This window comes from Belonocnema kinseyi, chromosome 2, assembly GCF_010883055.1.
Source record: "Belonocnema kinseyi isolate 2016_QV_RU_SX_M_011 chromosome 2, B_treatae_v1, whole genome shotgun sequence".
Lineage (NCBI taxonomy): Eukaryota > Metazoa > Arthropoda > Insecta > Hymenoptera > Cynipidae > Belonocnema > Belonocnema kinseyi.
Genome location: NC_046658.1, coordinates 71,834,153 through 71,854,481, shown reverse-complemented (window position 1 = coordinate 71,854,481; position 20,329 = coordinate 71,834,153). Strand labels below are relative to the sequence as shown.

General features: G+C 34.5%; 1 protein-coding gene across 2 annotated transcripts in view; it reads right to left on the bottom strand.

The window, feature by feature from the left end:
* Window positions 1-3,518: 3,518 nt before the first annotated feature.
* LOC117168036 (chitin synthase chs-2) overlaps window positions 3,519-20,329 on the bottom strand; it is a 49,762-nt gene continuing 32,951 nt past the window's right edge. Inside the window, exons 2-20 of one of the 2 annotated variants that reach the window (XM_033353372.1) lie at window positions 17,282-17,406; window positions 13,728-13,972; window positions 12,912-13,205; window positions 12,487-12,696; window positions 12,039-12,383; window positions 11,511-11,902; window positions 11,184-11,451; window positions 10,849-11,111; window positions 10,568-10,778; window positions 10,214-10,461; window positions 9,934-10,126; window positions 9,705-9,859; window positions 9,215-9,520; window positions 8,372-8,619; window positions 7,953-8,265; window positions 7,469-7,645; window positions 5,167-5,334; window positions 4,786-5,014; window positions 3,519-4,713 (exon numbers count right to left, since the gene is read on the bottom strand). In XM_033353372.1, coding sequence (XP_033209263.1) covers window positions 4,394-4,713; window positions 4,786-5,014; window positions 5,167-5,334; window positions 7,469-7,645; window positions 7,953-8,265; window positions 8,372-8,619; window positions 9,215-9,520; window positions 9,705-9,859; window positions 9,934-10,126; window positions 10,214-10,461; window positions 10,568-10,778; window positions 10,849-11,111; window positions 11,184-11,451; window positions 11,511-11,902; window positions 12,039-12,383; window positions 12,487-12,696; window positions 12,912-13,205; window positions 13,728-13,972; window positions 17,282-17,391 — 4,695 coding nt within the window. In that variant the 5' untranslated portion in view covers window positions 17,392-17,406 and the 3' untranslated portion in view covers window positions 3,519-4,393. Of the gene's footprint in view, window positions 4,714-4,785; window positions 5,015-5,166; window positions 5,335-7,052; window positions 7,230-7,468; window positions 7,646-7,952; window positions 8,266-8,371; window positions 8,620-9,214; window positions 9,521-9,704; window positions 9,860-9,933; window positions 10,127-10,213; window positions 10,462-10,567; window positions 10,779-10,848; window positions 11,112-11,183; window positions 11,452-11,510; window positions 11,903-12,038; window positions 12,384-12,486; window positions 12,697-12,911; window positions 13,206-13,727; window positions 13,973-17,281; window positions 17,407-20,329 lie in introns of both variants that reach the window. The other variant, XM_033353373.1, reaches the window with a different exon arrangement.

The window sequence follows — 20,329 nt, the reverse complement described above, 5'->3', positions numbered from 1 at the left end:
TGTGTGTATGTGTATCAGCATGAAAACACAAACTCAAGACGACTCTCTCGGTTTCAATTCTATCTCCCCCTTCTCCCAACCCTCACTTATTAACTGAAGTTTTTGGTGGGACTGACGTTATAACTACAATCTCCGCCATATGACGATTTGATACTTAAATTTGACATGATTTCGACTCAGAAAATAAACTTATTGCATAAAGGTGATAGTTGAGCGTATAATCTAAACAATGAATAATAAAAACTACAAAATAGCCTCGGAAAGGACTGGAACTTTTAATGACAAAAGGCATGCACACGGAAAATCTAAAGGTCATGTTTCAGGCGACGAATGGAGACTGGGTGTTTGGAATGCTAGGGGAGTAAATGATCTCAAGGTAAAAGAATTGCGTGAAACTATGGACGTGAGGAAAATAGATATTTTATGTGTGCCTGAAACAAAGAAAAAGGGATGCGAAAGCAAAGACATAAAAAAACGGCGTGTTGAAAGGCGGATTTGAAATATGGTCTGGAGTAGACAGTGAATCATATGGTAAAGAAGGAGTAGGTCTGATTTTGAATGAAAGAGCAAAGCAGCATCTCGGAGACCGTAGTTTCATATGTCCCAGACTGCTGTGGGCTAGAATGAAAGTAGGAATCAGAAGACTATTTATCATAACATGCTACGCGTCAGTTGATAGTGATCCTAGAGAAGTAAAAGACGCCTTCTGGGACACTTTAAATGACACAATAAATATTTGCGAACATGGGGAAAGAATAATTCTACTAGGAGACATGAACGGATGGGTGGGCATTCAAAATCAAGATACATAAAGAGTACTAGGTAATTTTGGGGATCTAAGAACAAACTATAACGGAGATAAATTAGTTGGTATATGCTTAGAAAGGGGTCTGTTTATTACAAATACTTGGTTTAGGCATAAAATGATCCACATGTACACCTGGTCTAAAGGAAATAGCCGCAGTATAATTGACTTTGTTGTTGCGGATGAAAGACGAAGAGAGTCAAAGATACTAGGGTCATGAGGGGTCCTGAATGCAATACTGATCATTACCTTCTGATCTCAAAAATTAACTTATGTCGGGGATGGAGAAAAAAGAGAACCAAGAAAACAAAACAAACGCGAATCAAAATTGAAAACCTACAGAAACCGGATGTGCAAATAGATTTCCAAAATAAGATAATCGAAAGCTTAGATAGGGCAACATAGGAGGACAGTATAAAAAGCAAAGATATATAGGGCACCTGGACAATGTTGCGGGATATCCTTGTTAGATGTACGATCGAAGTGTGTGGTACCGCAGTTGTAGGAAGAATGTCTCGTGATGCGTGGTGGAATGATGAAATTCATGCTGCACAAAAAGCAAAGAGAGAAGCGTACAAGAGAACTTTGAACGTCGCAGGTCTTATCAATGAGGACAGAAGTGGATGTAGAAATGATTATAGAGACGAAAACAGGATACTCAAACGATTAGTTAAGGAACGTAAAGATACAATTAGAGCAGAGGAAGAGATGAAAATACAAAACGACTTTGAAGGAAGCAAGAAAACGTTTTATAAAAAAATGAAAGGAAACAAAAGTACAGAATTTGTCAACATGAGAAATAGTAGGGGGGAAATGGTATATGATGCAGACGGAATACAAGAGGCTTTCAGAGACTATTTTAGGAGACAATTCGGAGATGAAGCTATAGGACAGCACAACTGCGATGTTGAACACGTTGCGATAGAAAATTCAATTGAGAAAGTCTGTGTCATTGAGCTTAGGGATATAATTAAGAACTTGAAAAACGGTAAGGCTGCCGGGGTAAACGGTATTAACGCTGAAATGCTTAAACACGGTGGCGATTACATACCACATAGACTGTGCGAATTGATAAATTTATATTTCGAGATGGGAGACGTCCTACATGATTGGAAAAAATCGATTATCGTACCAATATACAAGAGAAAGGGAGATAAAAGCGACTGCAATAATTATAGAGGGATTAACTTATTAAGTACCGTAAGTAAAATATAGTCAAAAATACTTATTCGTAGGGTAATGAAAATAACAGAAGCAAAGATTTGGGAAGTCCAAAGTGGGTTTATGCCAGGAAGGTCATGTAGGGATCAAATATTTAGCTTAAGGCAAATAACAGAAAAAATTTTGAGAGTAGGAAAAAAAGTTTTCTGTGCATTTGTTGACCTAGAAAAAGCTTTTGACAAGGTAGATAGAAGTAAGCTTTGGGAAGTCCTGAAAGAGTATGGAGTCAATGGATGGCTCCTACAAGCTATAAAAACAATATATACAGGCAGCAAAGCGAGTGTAAGAGTGAATGGGAAATTGAGTAACTGTTTCGATATTATTCACGGAGTTAGACAAGGATGCATTATGTCTTCATGGTTATTTATATTATTTATGGACAAGTGTTTAAGAGTGGCTATCTTCGACGTAGAGTGTGGATCTCGAAACAGTAAGGGTACGTGGGTTAGCGTTCGCAGATGATAAAGTTGTTATAGTAGAGTCTATCGAAGACTTACAAAGAAAGTTGCATAAACTAGATGCAAGCATGAAGAGCATGGGCCTCAAAATTAACGCAAATAAAACAAAAACTATGGTGTTCGAAGGAAAGGGTAAGAAAACACCATGCAATATTTTATTAAATGATCAGAGAATTTAACAAGTTGATAAGTTCGTCTACCTTGGTAGCTTATTTACTAGGGACGGGAAGATAGATGAGGAATTAGATAGACGCATAAACGAAGGTAAGAAGGTTATTGGTAGAGCAGGTCCCCTTATCAAGAAAAAGTAAAATTAACGCAATTGACATGAGATTCATGCGCATAATATGCGGGAAAACTGATGGACAAAGTAAGTAACGAGATAATTCTAAAAGAATGTGGTACAGAAGAGACGCTAGTAGACACATGGAAAAGAAATCGGTTAAGATGGTTCGGACATGTTGAGAGAATGCCAAATGAACGACTGTCGAAACAAGTGTATCAAGGTAAAGTAAATGGCAGCGTGCCTAGAGGTAGACCGCGGAAAGAATGGCTAGAATGTCTGAATAAGACCCTAGTTAGAAGAGACATGAGAAGTCACAGAAACACGAGAGCCTGCATAAAAAAATGCATGGACATAAAAGAAGCTAGAGAAGTATGCCAAGACAGGAAAGTATGGCAGCAAATAGTTAATACAAAGAGTAAATGCCAGTACAGTGAATGACGCCTGAAACAAAAGACATTGGCCACTAATGGATCTTAACTTGGGGTGATTGCTAGAGAGATTGATCAGCAACCTGAGTCGAAGCAATTTTGCAGAACGAACATGTTATTTACATAAATGACACGAGAATTCTGGATCAATTTGAAAATTCTCTATCCCTTCCACACACTACTCTTTTCCCCTACCGAGTGAGTCACGCCTACCCCGAAAGGGAAATGGCTTAATGGTTTAATAACTGAGTATTTCAGAACAGGAATTTTAAAAAAGAAAGCACCGTTTAAAAGTTTGAGCAACTTGCACACGAATTATTATTATTATTATTATTATTAAATGAAAATGAAAGTTATCTACAATTATTTTTACATAGTTTTTCTTTTCATACGTTATTGTGCTCCTGACACTCAATCATGCACGCACAAACTCTCACACAGCCATGCACAAATCAATCATAATTTAAATACATTTGTGGTATCACATAGAACAGCAAGTGACGAATAAGCGTAGACGTGAGACGCGCCTGTACGTTTACAGTTTCACACGGATATTTTACTTTCTCATTATGCACATTTTCTTACCACATATAACATTCTGTACAATGCGTGCATTTTTATATACATCTTCTGTTCATGTATCGAAGCTTACATATAAAATAAATCCATCAATGAAGATTCCTAAGAATCTAAAAGGAACAAGAATAATTTAAACTAATTCGAAAATATCGAATAATTTGACTAAATTTCGACACTTATCTTTTTGTATTTTGAAAGAATCTCAGTTTCTTAAAATTAGATAGAAGAATTGAGTATTATTTTTTAATTGAAGGTTTGAATTGAATCAGTCAATCGATTTAGGAAGTTTAAACAATGAGAGTATTTCAGCATATATAAAAGTCTGTAAATTGATTATTGTCTAATAAGTAAAGAAATAGGTGAAGAGTAAGTCTAGTGCAAGATTAAAAAAAAGAAAAGGACAGTGAAAAATGCAACGTTATACATTGAACTTCAGTCTCTAATTCAAAAGTGGTTTCATAAATTCGGTCTTTATCTTCCCAAAGGAAAAAATTATTTTAGAAACCTGGACTTAAAAGAAGAAAGTCGTCATTTCTTTTCTTACAGAATTCTGATTTGGTAATTTGGTCAAGATAATAAAGTCTTTGGAAGACTTACTAATTTAGGTTCTAGGTTTTTACAAGTTGTTAGGTTCTCTCCAAACAATTGGTCCAGCTAGGGTCTGAAGTCTGAGGCTGTTTCCTGGACTATCTTCGGCTTCATATGCAGAATTTACATGGCCACTGTGACCTTCGAAGACGTCCTTGACCGATATTTGACTACTTCTCGTTGGACGACCTTGAATTCCAAGGACATTTCCTGGTGCCCCATAAATGTTGTTTGCACCCAGAGTTTGCATTTGGGATTTTCGTCTCATTGCGATGATGCTGTTTCGACGACCCTCGAATGCTTTAAATGCTTTTGTGGAACGTCTTGTTGACATATTTCGTGGCAAACCTGTTGGAGGAAAAAATAATAGGTCAATGATATGTCTTTTTAATTCAATAAATTAATTTTATATCAACACACCATTGCCTTCTGCCATGCTGAAGAAACGTTGTCGGAAAGCAACGTCGAGAGTGTTTATCGCCTGAGTTTTTCTGCGACTCTTTTCCAAATTTCGAATTGTCTTTCGCCTTCCAGGTCCACTTCCACTTCCTTCATCATAATCTCCCTCCATTCCATCTAATCTCTGCAAATCTCTCACAATTTCCACCGCATGCTTTGACAGTAAAGCTTCTTCCGAAAGGTCTTTGGGCTATTTTTCAGAAATAAATAACATAAATATAAATAGAACTTTTATTTTATGCCTTTGCATCTCATTTTTCATCCTCTTGCAATTTTTCGAAAACTAATGATACTAAATTAAGTGTTCCTTAAAGTTAAATATACAAAATTTTGAAACTCTACCTTCTTGCAACAATAGAGGTTCAGAGTCGTGCTCGCCAAAATATGGGCCAGTGTTCCAAATCGATGGAACAACATGGCAGTGAATTGGATGACCAAAATCAGCGCAAAGAAAAACACGAATACGAGTCCTATCGGTTCTAGCTGCAAATACTCCTTTGTGATGTGAATCTGCAAATTTTAAACTCAGTATTTTCTGTCCTTTTAAAACACTCATTTTAAGTCACTAATTAACTCCGTCTTTACTTTTTTGAATTTTATAAACTTTTCTTTTAAAGATTTATTAAAAATCAAAATAAATTATAATTCAAAAGAGCAGAGCTTCCATGACATACTTTGGTCCAGTTGCACTTGTAATCTTTTAGTATTTATTTAACTATATATAATTATATCAGAAGATCCCTTCTAAATACGTACAATATTCAAAAATTGTATCTTTGTACCTATTACGAGTTAAAACTGGAACTTGTTGTATATGTTACGTATCAATCCCAAAATTCTACACATCGCGAAGTGTACAATTTCGGGCTTGGTACGTAACACACATACACACACAGAGTATAGTCATAAGTATAATTATTATTATTTACAAACACATAAACATACAAATATTTATATATCCATAAAAAACCACCGCGTAATTAAACATATCCCAAGACCAGATCCAGAGTCACACCCATTAATTGTGCTGGTCACACCATTATAGGCAGTGCAACTCTAAGATTTATTGCTTTGAAATATTAGTATTAATTTTAATTTTATTTTTTTCTAAATCGAATAGTTAATTGTAATTCATGAATTGAAATAAAAACAGCACAAAACAAATTTCTGGTAGCGGTTTAACAAATTGTTCAGAAAGAACTTTATATTTGACAGTTTCGACTGCCATTAATGCTGGGGAGACACCCAAAACCGGAAGAAAGGTGAATCATCCCTTGCCAGAGGAAGTGATGGCATGATTATTAATTAACATCTGAAACCTTCTTTGGTTATTCACAAGACACAGTGATTTATTGGTGAATCAGACTAGAGTGAGAATTTCCGATACCATTCTAGTATGAAAGCCTGCCTCGCTTTTATGATCAAGTGGAACAATCGAAATTTACAGAACTGTTTCCGAAAGAAGAGATATAACCAGACAAATCTCAGTGCAATCAGAATTGATTAATAGTTTTGCGTCTACTGACTTTTATTATTTCCTGTCTTTGGTTGAGGTTAATCATTTTTTATAAGTTGTTTCTTATTTAATTCTAAGTTCTTATTGGAGAATCTATTATAAGCCAACTTCACCGCACTATCAGCAAGAGTGTTGATACGCAAACGTTATATTTAAGTGGACTGTGCGAGTTAAAATTCAGATACTATGTAAACAATCTGACTCTTAGGTAAGATAATAGTTAAATATGTTTATTTTATAACGTATAATTTGCATAACCTCCGCAGGTGTAACATGTTTATATTAAAGCACAAAATTCTGACGCTCGAATGCTGATGGTCGAATCGTCAAGTTTGTAAGTTTTAATAAAATGCCAGTAGATGAGCCGGAACAGGAAATCCGGTTATTTTATTCTGATTTTGTTAAAACAATTATTTTGTTATTAGTTGGTGTTCTGAATACTTAAAGCACTTTCTTTTAGAGCTCGATGATGCGAAAGCTAAAACAAAATTCAGGAAGACTTTCCTGATATTTGTAAACAATCAACTTGTCTTCGATTGTTTCAACTTTCTCTGGTGAAAATTGGTGAATGTAATTGTTCAGAGACAGAAGGAAGAAAAGAGAAGAGTGAGAAAAGTGAGAAGAGTGAGAAAGTAGCGAGGCATGCCGGCAGATTGTTAGTTTTTCAACACGAAAAACTGAAAGTCGAGGCTTCCCGAAGCAAAGCCTCTACCTCCTTGGATTCTTCACTAAAGGTGATGTTCGTCTTGACCCCAAATGGCCACACGATGTGCAGTTTATCTTTGTTCAGCTGCATTAAGAATACAATCAATACGAACAAGGTATTGAACATTAAAAATGCGTAGACACTCTTGTTCCTCAATTCGATCAAATCATTGGCGATCCTAGCCTGTTGGAATTTAATAAAAAAAGACAAAATTAGTCAAGTAATCTAAAGCCCCGAAGGTGACGACGTGTTAGCCTGGTCAGAATTGACAGAATTAACTAATGAAGGGCAAACATCATCAATGCAAAAAATCAAAATTAAGTTATCTTTAATAATTCATCAAGATCTTTGAAATAGTTTCCCTTCATTCTTTTAGTCCATTCGAACAGAGGAACTCGTGCCACCTACGGAGCGAATTTTACCTCTTGGGAAGTCCCATCATAAGTGATGTTGGTCTTGATACCGAAGGGCCATTTCACGTGCAACAAGTCTTTGTTTAATTGCATAAGAAATACGATCAGCACGAAGAGGGCGTTAATCATAAAGAACGCAAAGACGCTCTGGTCCCGCAAGTCCTTTAGGTCTTTGGCGATTCGAGCCTGACGTGAACAGTTAGATTGTGAATTAATGTTAAAAATGAAAAATGACATTAAAAAAGAAACGAATAAAAAAATGGCGAAGCAAATCTGCTGTGGCCAAAAGCAAGTCCGCAAAACAGCTGTTCTAAATCAAGTTTATGGAAAAGGAATTGAAAAAGCAATAATGAGGAATAGCTCCGGGATAGGGAACTTTTCAGTTGGAATATATTTAGCATATCTAGATGATCATGGAATATTAAAAATCTCTGGACCATCAGAAAATAAATTTAAACCAACTGAAGATTTCGTTTTTCTTTAAACCTTTTACCTTCTCTGCCTTGTCATCGTCGATGGGGTAAAGATACTTTTCTAAAAGATCTTTCCAGAAATGTTCTTCCTGGAGGTTAAGAACATCCACTTCCCCATTTTTGAGTCCATCATCATCAAGCCAAAAGGGCCTGGACAGAAAGTTTCCTTCACGATTTCCATCGGTAGTTTGACTAGCAACAGTTTCCGTTTCACTGTCACGACCATCATCTTCTGCTGGGTCTTCACCAATGGCACCGAGGTGATCTGCTGTTCGTGAACCTACCGAAGATGCTCGTCTTCTTCCGGATATGTGGGCATGCGGATCGACAGCTCTGGATAAGAAAATCAATCATCCAAAATAAAGAAAAAACAGAAACCAAAACAGAAAACGAAAAAATGTATACAGAAACAATGTTCCGGATAAATTTTAGCACTCACTTTTCAATAGTGTCAAGTCGTTTTCCTAAATGCTCAAGTGATTCAGCGATCGCCACAAGCTGTTGTTTCTCCGAAGAAGGTTTTCCGTGGGTGCAAAGCATGCACTTGAATAATCCTGCCAAAGAAATTTCTATCGAACCTTCATCATCATCATTATTCCCAGCTCCGTTTTGCAAAAAGCCTAACAAAGATTTCTGCTTCGCTTTTTTCTTTGCTTCCTCAGCTTCCTTCTTTTCTTGTTCAAGTTCCTATTCAAACCAAAATCATTAAAATATTCATCAATTCCCATTCAGGATTTTATTTTAGCTTTGCCATTAGTAAAAACTACACAAAAACGATCTATTACCAGTTCAGTCTTCTTTCCTCGTACTTCTCTCGTGCCCCAAGTTATATCATTGAGATTATAGATGGAAAAAATAATTAGAAGTAGGTACATGGAGGGAACACAAATATAGTAAATTAGTCCATAGAGCATGCAGTTTAGTTCCTGGGGATGGAGTAACCCTGACACCATTATTTGAAGAATAACCATTAGAAAGAAGAGAGGAGATGGCGAGAACAAGCCATCTTCGACAATGTTAATCGCTATTGCTGTAATCATCACAACCATTATCAATCCGTAAATAATACTGATCGCCGCTGCTGCAGTAATCTACCATGAGGAACGAGTTGTTTTAATTATAAAAACGCTGCTGGAAGCGAATCATCTAGACAAAAAGAATCTCCACCACCAAAGCTTTTATTGTCTCCACTAGGTGATTTCGCTCTTCTGATTGAGTGATGTTAATTATTTATTTTAGCCATATAACTTTTCCACCACACAATGGGACATCTAAGACGAACCTTCTTGGTTTTCTTCACTTGAACTTCACGAGTACCCCAGGAGACCACGTTTAGATTAATTATGGAGTAAAGGATCAAAAGAAGGTACATAGAGGGAATTGAGAGAAGGTAAATGAGACCCGGAACGATGCACCAAAACTCCTGGGGATGAAGACAAGCTGCTATGAAGAACGAAGTCGAGAGGGATGTCAAGAAAATAGCGGACGGAGAACCCATTCCGTCCTCGCCAAGCTGGAGGGCCGTTCCCACTATCACGGCCATCATAATCATCGCGTAAGCCGTTGATAATATTTGCGCACATATCAGCTGAAAGGATGGACAAGGACGTGACCCAGTTTTCAAACGAACACAAAAGTCAAATAAAATTTGGAAGACAAACAGTAGTAGCAGATTTTGAAAACAAAAAGGTGTTTGTGAACAAGAAATGGTGTCTTTAAGTTCTCAAACAAACTAATAAAAACTGTTTATATACATGGTGACTGGGGCTTACCTGAACATTAGCCTTACACGTAAAACAAATAATCATGAATAAAAGAATTGGAATGATATTGTAGTAGAAACTGGTCCAGTTGTCAATCTTAAAAGCGGCGACGAAAGCCCCCACCAACATAAGGAATATGGTTCCTGGTCCAAGAATAGTACCACCTGAAAATTTCAATTTAATAGACTTGGATTCTCTTCTTCAAGAAATAAAGTTTTATTTTGAGATTATAGCGTACCCATGAGAAGAATCTGGTAGGAAATGTAAGGTAGAGAGATGTTATCATTTATTTTGATAGTACGTTTCGCATCCATGAGCAAGTCCATAATATTGGCTATAGTCGAAGGCACCCAACGACGACGTTGGTTATAAAATTCGTTAAAACCTTCCGGGGCGTGAGTGTAGGCATCACTTGCAGCTGAATACTCGACCTTGAATGAGAATTTGTTTTATTTAGTCTGATTAATAAACTAAAACTATAGAAAAAATTGGACAACAATTGTGAACGTATTACATACTCGATAGCCTCTTTGCAACAGTAAAGTACAAAGCCATCTATCTTCGCCCTGATCGTATTGCACATAATGTCTAGCTTCATCAGATCTGGTTGTATATTTCTTCATCACATTGTCGTCCATCAAAGCCTTCCCTCTGAAGAGGGAAAAACATCCAGGACTACAAAGAACGCATCCAATCATATGTTCTGTCGCCTTTTGAAGCCAATGACCAATCGCGTATTCGAACATCTGGTACCAAACCATCGGACCTATAAGAATATGTTAAATTGAAAGATTCTCAATTAAAAATGCTTGATAGATTCGATCTGTCTTGTATTTTTCAATTTCGTCACCAGAGGTTGACTAGTTCCTTACCAGAACCAACGGGATGAATTCGCCCACAAGCCGCTCCAAGGTTCTTATTCTTTTTCATTAAATCCACTAACAATTTCACAGCTGAAGGTTGAAAATCGATATCACCATCTAAAGTTAGCAAATATGTGTTTTCTGCGATAACTTCTTTCCGATCAACGCTGATTGGCAATTCCATTAATCGATGACCAAGTAGATAGTACATGTACATCACCTGAAATTTTTCTTAGAATTAGGTCCATTCTAAGACATCTGTAAGTGGCCATTTAGGTAAAACATCATACCTGACTCCAACGTTTTCGGTGACGAATTTTACTCTTGTCTTTTAAATGGGCTATCATTTTCGTTTTGCCCGGCAAAGTCCAAATTAATCTTCCACCATAAGGAGTTGGAATTTTCTTTGGTGCTCTCACATGCATCCGAGTTTGGTGAACATCAGAAGCTGCCTCGTCTAAAGTTCCGACCATCAATTTCACGAATCGGTTAACCTGAGATTCATTCTCGTCGTGGTCAGAAAGCTCGAAAGCGTCATCGAAGAATATATGAGCTGAAAATAAAGAAAATATTTTATGAAAAATATTGAATGCATAATCTTTAAACTAATGATCATAATACTCACTTTCGAATTCATAATAATCAGGATCGACAACTTTCAGATATTTTTGAGCTACCCGTCTCGCACATTGATCTTCATCTAATCGTAGGATACTCTTCAAAAATTCTATCATCTCTTCTTTATTCTCGTGCCACATTGTCGCACAAGCATATATCCTTGTCACGTGATCACTATTTTTAACTGCCGATGGAGGAGTATTTGTTCCGTCAGTTTGTTCGTAGATTGTTTCGTAATCTCCATCGCCTTTTTCCTTCTCGATTTCAGCCAAATCCTAAAGGGAATTATGAATTTAAGAAACTGTAGATTGAAAAATTAATTCTAAATTCTTACCTCGACTTTGACTTCCGGTTGATCATCCCTCTTTCGATTGAGTCCCATTGACTGGTCAATCAGCAAAGAATCGTACATCGGTACCACAAAAAGTTTCTCTGTTGCAGCCAAACGTTCGCATTTTGGAGTCCAAATATGAAGAGTAATCCAAGTTTGGGAGAGCAGCCAGAGCAACCAAACCCAGGCGTATTGTTTGGAAATAAAATCGTTAAGGAAGTACAAAGGCGGCGATACGTAAAAGAGATAATCAGGTATTGTCCCATGGAAGAAACAAGGGTCGCCATTGCGAATACCACAAGCAGCGATGAGCAACGATATGGTAACTGGAATCGTCAGGCTCACTGGGAAAGCATAGCTAAAACCCTGAATCAGGATCTTGCAGGCGAACTTTCCTAAAAAGGAATTATTAATTCAAAGCCTGATAGAATTGGAATAAATCCTTCCAGGTCCATATAAAAGAACAATTCTTCCCTCGTATACATGTGCATATTACCTATTTCTGTTAGAGAACAAGCTCAATTTGCTTACCAAATACGTAGGCGAAGTAGGCCCCGAAAATTTGCAATAAGAGTACGTAAACTGGAGTATTGAAATCGGAATCTGTTGCCACAGTTTCACCATTTAGAACTATTTCTGCCAAATCGGTTAAAGTTGAAGTTCCAGTTTGCCTGACAGCTTGTACGATGATTTTGTGTTTCCCAAAAGCAGCGCCCATCATTGAAAAAAGGTGACCGACGTTTTCGCCTTTTGTTTGGAGAATTAGAATCGAAGTGATGAAGAAGGCGATTATTTTCCAAATAGAGATGAAGAGGTAGGTAAAGTATCTTGTGACTCTTAGTTCCTTTTTTACTCTTCCTAGTGTTCTTACTATGCCTGGAATCATTATTTTGGTTTTTTAGATATCCAGGATTGCTATTTTGATTCAGGTAATCTGTTTTACTATTAAAGTTTAAATTAGATATGTAGATTTCAATACCTAAGGGGCTTCGTATCGAGACGTAGTTTTCCCACCACCCACACGAAATCATGATTAAAGCTGGCGGAATTAGCCATAAAGAGGGATTTAAGCTGTCCAGTAAAGGCCATACTACAAATCCAGTTGCTTGAGCAACTAAAGCTGCTAAGTCCACCAGGACGAGAACACATCTCCTCGACTCGTCTTTGTTCTTGTTTCTCGAGAGAAGACCTGTGAAATTAAATTCATTAGTGATGTGAATTAAATTTCAGAACACAAAGTTTCAATTTCAGAATTCTTTTTTAGTTTTTTCGCCTATCAAGATAAATTCAGTTTATAATATTTTAGAAGTTCTATCTCAGGGTTATTACATATTTTGAATTTAAAATTCTTTAATATATGTTAAATATTTATTTTGCTTATTTACATTTTGTATAAATACTTACCAAGCAGTCCCGGAATGAAACAGACACAATTTGTAAGCATCGCGCCTTTGACTACGTCCAATTCAGGAAGAATTGCTAGGAACATGAAAGCTAAACCAATAACGTGGAAGCTCTCCATCAAGAAAACAAGCAAAAAGTGTGAAGAAAGAGGTTTCTTCCAAGATTTGAATATACACATTCGAATACTACGAATAAAAGTCCCAACTTCGGGAACAGCAAAGGCTATGATGATGCACCAAATCCATGCTATCCTCTCCTCTTCTGGTAACTTTACTATAAATTGCTCACCCCGGCCTAAACATAAAAAATATCAAATAATTCTTATTTTTCCATTGCTTCTTTTATTAACAAGAATTGAAGATTCATTGGAAAATAATAAAATAATCAGATGAAAAGAGAAAAGATGACAATCCAAGAACTGATTTAAGAGAATTCGTAATCACTAAGTGGAAACTGAAGGTATTAGATAACCGGAAACCAGAGATAATTTTTTTAATACTTTGAACATACTTTTTTTTAGATTAAGAGCTATACTTATTGCAGAAAATTAATTTCCCTTCTCCTTGTACAAAATATGCTGTTTTGTATATGTCGAATTGAAACAATGTTAATGATACATATTAGAATTAGAATTTAGCAAATTGTGGGAACGTTAGTATTGGTTTCTCTTCTTCCTTCCTTCAGATCTTTAGGAATTTTATTTGCTGTTTTTTTCGGTTAAAAAAGAAATTGAGGTACTCATGCCTACCAGAGAGATCTTGACTAATCTAAGAACCGATATATACTAATTATCCCATAATTGCCTGGATTTCTTACCTAATTCTATATTGCAATAGACTACAGCCCGATCGGCTTTCAGCTGTGAAGTCATGAAAAGTATGGTTCCCTTGGCGATGACCCCACTGCCAAGAACTATGACGAAGACTAGTAAATAGACGATAACTTTTGTAATTTGAACTGTCACTTCGAGACATCTTTGATTTGCCATCGACCCCGAGTCGATTTTTGGAGGTGGATCTCTGAAGACATCCCATGCTTTAGTCTCAACGACTGTTCGGTGGCTACAAAAATTCCAATATTTTTGAAATTCATTAATTACGATCATTAATTTAATTGGTACGAAATTCATCAAATAGGTTAAAGTAATGTCTTATTTAAATACAATAATTTCTAATAATTATTATTATTACCAGATTATACTAGGGGTTCAGAGGGCCCTTTAGACATAAAATTAAAATGTTATCATTGAATTAATTTGATTAATTATTCATTTTTATTTAATTAGGGATGTGCACAGCATAAATCCTCTTTATAATTGATCAATTTTTTTAATTATTTGATAAAATTGAGAAAAAGATACTGATAGATAACAATTTATGGTTCATAAATAAAATAATTTTAATAAGAGCCAAACAAATATAAAATTGTGCAGAACCACGCAAAGAATACAATCGGCTATTTTGATCACTAAGATTGAAATATAATTGTTACGTATGTACATTTCTTCTTAAAAATTCGCAGCAATGGTCAAATGCTCTGTTTTCGACGATTTTATGTACATCATTCTAAACACATGAATTTTAAAATTGACTCTGCGCAGAGTACATCTTTAATATTAAATAAAATAGTTATTTTTTCAAACAAGCCTGGATTGATTTCTTTCCAATTTTATGATATAATTTGAATGGAATTTCAAAGTCTTGGTTCAAAGACTGACATTTATCGTCTTGAGATCGAAGTTGTATTTTTATATTGTTTAAAAAGTTGGAACCTTTCGTTTGAATATTCTTGAGAAAAAAATTTTTTTTCAATTCTGAAATTTCAGTTAAAAATATTCTTCATTGCAGATTTTTAAGATTTAATATTGCTGGCTATAAACTATAAACTTAACAATATGTCTGTGAAAGCCTTATAAGAGGCTTCAAGGTAATCATCAAGAAATATGTAATCTATATTTCTATTAAAAATTGTTTTGCTTTACGTATATAGGAACTTTTTTCTCAAGTGTACTCATGCCAAAAATCGAACTTCCATAGATGGGTCTAAAACTTGGGCAAAGTGTAGATGGTAGTTAATCGGAAAAATCTGTTGTCATTTAGACAAATATTTAACGAGCGGGAGTGGGTGAACATTTTTAATTTTGTGGGAAGAGGCTTTTTTCACATCTACTTAATTTCTTTCGTTTGGTATAAAAAATTTTTGACCTACATTTTTTGATAGATTTTTTGGTTAGAACCATTCCATAGATTGTACAAAAGTCTATCGCACTACTCATAATTTTTTTCATCCAAATTTTTTTAATCCCATTTCAATATTTTTTAATCCCACAGGAAAGCAGTTAAGTACATCCGAAAAAGACACCATAGAAATAATATGTTACAACTCCTATTTATTTTCAGATTCTGTTACTTTTTCAAAGATTTTAAAGGCAAAAGTTAGTTGTTTGGATGTCTTTTTGGGAAAGTAATTACATTAAACTAGGGTAAAAAAGATTAAAATAGAATGATTGTTCCTTTGGTAATACAGTGAAATCTTGCCTATTGTAAGGCCCGCGAAACGTAAACATTTGGGTATTTCAAGCGACGATCATTGGCTGCTATCAACATTTGTTGGCGTACGGCGTGACAAATTTGACACTTGCTTGAAATAGTACGCTTTTCGAACTAAACATCAACATAATAGAATCAAAAATCGACTCAATTATTTCGCGGAATATTTACTATTGTAGAATGAAGTCGCGATCATTATAGGATTTTAAGAGAAAATATTCTAAACTTAAAAATTAAGTTATAAATGCCGTAATAGTAATATTTTTCTAACGTAAAATGCATTTGCGCAATTCTATGTCATCCTTTTATCTGTTGAAGACGAGTTTCACGAAATACAATCAGCTATCCGAAATTTGAGGTTAGAGTACCCGGTCTGATATACTATCCTAAAATTTTGGGAGTTTTATTTTCTTTAGTGACCCCCGAAGCTTGGCAATCGACAAAAGAATGGAATAAGACTGAGAAAATACATTCTTCACTTGACAAATATTACTATCCATAAATGTGTGACTTACTTTTATGTTTAAAATATTTTCTGCAATACATCGTATGCTTTCCCGTGATGTCAAGCTATAACAGCCCATTCAAATTAACGAGGGCTACCCGTTCTGCGATAATATAGTCTTGAAATAGCACCATCTTGGAATAAGCAAAGATTCACTGTATTACTCCTGCGCTTGAGCAATCTCATCAGTCGTGTCCCGCATAATAAGAAAAATTTCCATAACAGAAAAATCGCTGGGTATTTTTTGCATCCCAATTTTAATTATCGTGCATCTAAAATGGGCCTCTAACATCTTTTCTAGCGAAGCAGTCCCAAACATTTTTTTAAAATCTAACTTACGCCTATGTGAACAACTGAAGTTATGTGAAAATATCCCATGTACTATTCACTGTTAAAAACAAAAGAAATTATAGATTAAATCAAAATTTAAATTCCTAGTTAAAATTCTATCCAATTTTGTATACAAATTTAACAATGGATCTCTTATTAATTTATTGCAAGTACCGGTTTGATCCGATTGTGGAAACAAAGTTCATTGGAATACTTTACATGTTGGAAAAGCTGTGATAACTAAGACGAATAAATTATAACACTTCAACATGGTATGCACTATCACTGCATAAAACAGCTCTGATATTATCAGAAACTCATCTCTCAATCAGCGCAAAAATCTTGATCTGTGAACCTTTCTTTTTACATTTGGAGGATATGAAATGACTCAACTACACCCGCAATACGAATCTTGTATCTGTCGTGTTCACTGTGGGAATTTTTCACTTGATGCGTTCTCTACTCAAGTGATTGATTGCCGACAGAATTATTATCTAATTACTTTAGACCTGCAAACAGACTCTAAGTCTAATGTTGATTTAAACTTTTGCTATCTTGTCTTCATTGATTACTATGAATTTAGTAGACTTTAAAATCTTCAAGGTATCAAGATAATTTTATCTTGCTACTTCAGGGATCATCCATAAACCACGTCACCGTATTTAAGATATTTTTACCCCTCCTCAACTAAATAGTTGAATTTTAAACCGACAAAGATCAATTTTTACCAATAATGTCATTCTTAATGAAAACATGAATTTTCAACTAAAATTATTCATTTTTAACCAAAAAGGGAATAGTTACATTTTCACTTAAAACAATTAATTTTCAACAACAGCAAAAAACTAATTTTCAACTGGTTAAATTCAATTTGAAAAAACACGAATTATTAACAAGTTAGTTAAAATCTTGGTTTACTTTACCCTTAATATTTCATTTTTGTTTGCAAATTTGAAAACATTTATAAATTTTACAATCAGAAATACCTTTCTGCATAATCTTGTGTTAAGGGTGTACTTTCATCATCCGAAAAGTCACCGACTCCACCATTTCCTCCTCCTGGCACAACACCATTCTGTTGCTGAATTTTGGCCATTCTGGTTCAAAATTGCTGAAATAAAAAAGAATGTATTAATTTTTTGTCTTAAAAATTCTCTGATCACTTATTTTGAATCAGAGGTGTTAATAACAGTCGGGATTTCAACATTTTCAGTCACAAGTTACTCCAGTCAACAAAATGTAATCTGTGAATCGCTGAAGTGAGATCAAGTCTTTCTGAAGGCCTTATTTTGCACTGAACCTGAATCTGTCCTCAGTTTGTTTTTACTAATTATTATTTAACTGGTAATTGCAAATTATTTTTTATCCAAAATTTAAAAAAAAATTAAGCTCAAAATATTTCTTAGGCAAGAATTAATTTGAAAAAACTGGGGGGAAAATTTGAATTCAGTATAAAAAATTACTTCTATCAGAAATTTCTATTTATATTAAAAACCATTCGTTATTTAAAGAATAAATATATTTTGGTATATTTCAGGATTCTGCAATATGGGGAAAAGATTGTGTTTTAAAAATCCAGAATGTAAACATTTAATGAGTTTTGTTTTAACAGTTACAATTGATTTTCTATCTCTCATCAAGTTATTACAAGATAATGCAATGCAAATCAAAATCACTCCGTTGAATTCATTTCCTCACACGCAATCACTTCAGAAGTTGACCCAAGTTGCGATATTTACCGTTATGTTTCTGAATTTGAATGTGGAAACCGGTTATAATAAGAATAGAATTGTTTAAAGGTGGACAATCTTCAAACTTTTCTTGCTGTAAAAATATAAATTCAATTTAAAAAAAAATTTAATCATCTGTAAGCTTACAAAATAATAATTTTATAACAAATATATTAATTGTAATATAACATTTCTTTTTCAAAATCGATGAGAACTTGAAAACCAGGACATTCAGAGTAATCTAATCCCATTATGAATATCAAAAGTCTTTCATGAGGATCATAAACTTTAAAATAAGGGCAGCCATGAATAAAGAGATTTCCATGAATGATGCCTTATAAAGAGAGAAACATATTTATAGGTTCTATTACGGGGTAATGAACATTCTTGAGAAAAACGTGCCGACATGTTGTTTGATAATAAATCCTGTAGGAGTAATGAAGAGTAATCACAGTAATGAGGGATGATAGCATTACTCGCATGCACATAGGTGGAAAAATTTATAACCGTGAAAAACAACACGTAAGCGATACGCTGTTTTCCTTGCGCAACTTTCTATGTCCCAACTTATATTCTACGTCTTGCATATTTTTCAATTCCTAGTTTTATTCGCACCTATACTATGAAATGTTACAGAAAATTCCTATTTTGTCTTAAAGTGATTAATTTATCAGCACTCAATTTCCGTAATTAGTTTTGCTTATTGATTCGAATTTTCGCAAATTAAGAGGCTTTCCAATTTTGAGGTTTTGAATTTTTCAATATTTTTAAGTTCCGTCAACAGGCACTCAGAGAAAGGTCATCTTGTCACAAAAGGATGTTTCTTGAGGTAAATGGAATTTTCTTTTAAATTTAAGGTTGAGAGGATTTTCATTAGTCTCCACAGGAATCCTTTTGCAGAAAAATATTTTCTTAAGCGAGTAACTTCACATAATCTTGCAGCCAAATAATTCTATTTGTGTAAAAAGTATATTCACGTCGTTCAAAACAAAACAGAAAAGAGGATGATGATTTTGTTTGAAGAAAACTTTTTCTCTGAGTGGGAGTAATCATGGATCAAAATTTTCAAATTTTTCAGAAAGCGGCTTCGCTAAATATCAGAAAATATACTCAACCCTTTGTACTACATATCATTTTTCTAGCGTCATTTAAACTATAAATTCTCCTTAATATACGGAGAAAAATAGATATTGATAAGCAGATATTAAAAACTTTGATATTTAACCATAATATATAGATATTACGGCATACTATCTAATATCTTCTATTCAACATACAAAATATTAAAGGGCAATATCTGTTTATATTGAAAGTATAAAATACGTGATATTAACAGTTAATATCTGAGATATTAAAAAAGCTAAATTTTATCGGAGCAAGGTCGCTGACGTGTGGCGTGGCGACAAAAGATTTTGTCTGTATCTTGAGCTTTCATCGTGTGTATTGTGTTTTTTCGGATATCTATTGCACTATAAGTTTTGGTGGAAAATGGATTAAATGTTTTTGGATATGTTATAATTTTCTCAAGAAAATGAGGACTCAGCTACAGACATCTTTTATATTAGCCTTGAACAGTGTGTTATCTGTTTAACACAAAAATTGCATAATTATGCAAAAAGCCGAATGCTTGAGGATTCGGATTTTCAAAACAGAGGACTACGACATTAAAATTCTTTTGCATTTTACAGAAAATGGCATGATTTAGAAACTTAAAAAGGATTCCAAAGAATTTTCCAGAGAACTTTGGAAAATAAATGAAATGATATTTCTAAGGATTCCTATCAATTTCTAAAATTTTTAAGATTGCAAATAATTTCAAGAAATATAACAAATTTCATGCAATTTAAAAGACTTTCAATTAAACATTCAAGAATTTCAAAGATTTCAGGAAATTCTACAAACGTCAAAGAATTTCCAGAGAACTTTAAGGAATAAATTAAATTTATATTATTTCCAATTTCCAAATTTCAAAGGATTTCAAACAGTTCAAGAGATTTCAAGGGATGTCAACCGATTTTAACAGATTTCAAAAATTCAAATGGATTAAAAAATAATCCTAAATATAAGCGTATTGTCTGTAATGATTATACGTAATGTATTTCCAGAAATCGCGATAAAATTGTTTGAAATTTTGCATGAAAGTCGATTTCAGCCCTTTCGTCGATCTCAGTTATATATATATATATATATATATCTCACGGTTGTGAGACGTGGTTATGGCTGAAATTTTACCGCGATATCGCTGGAAGCGGGTACAATTATTCAGATTAGCACCCGCTCCCGGCGAAATCCTGCGGTTGTCCT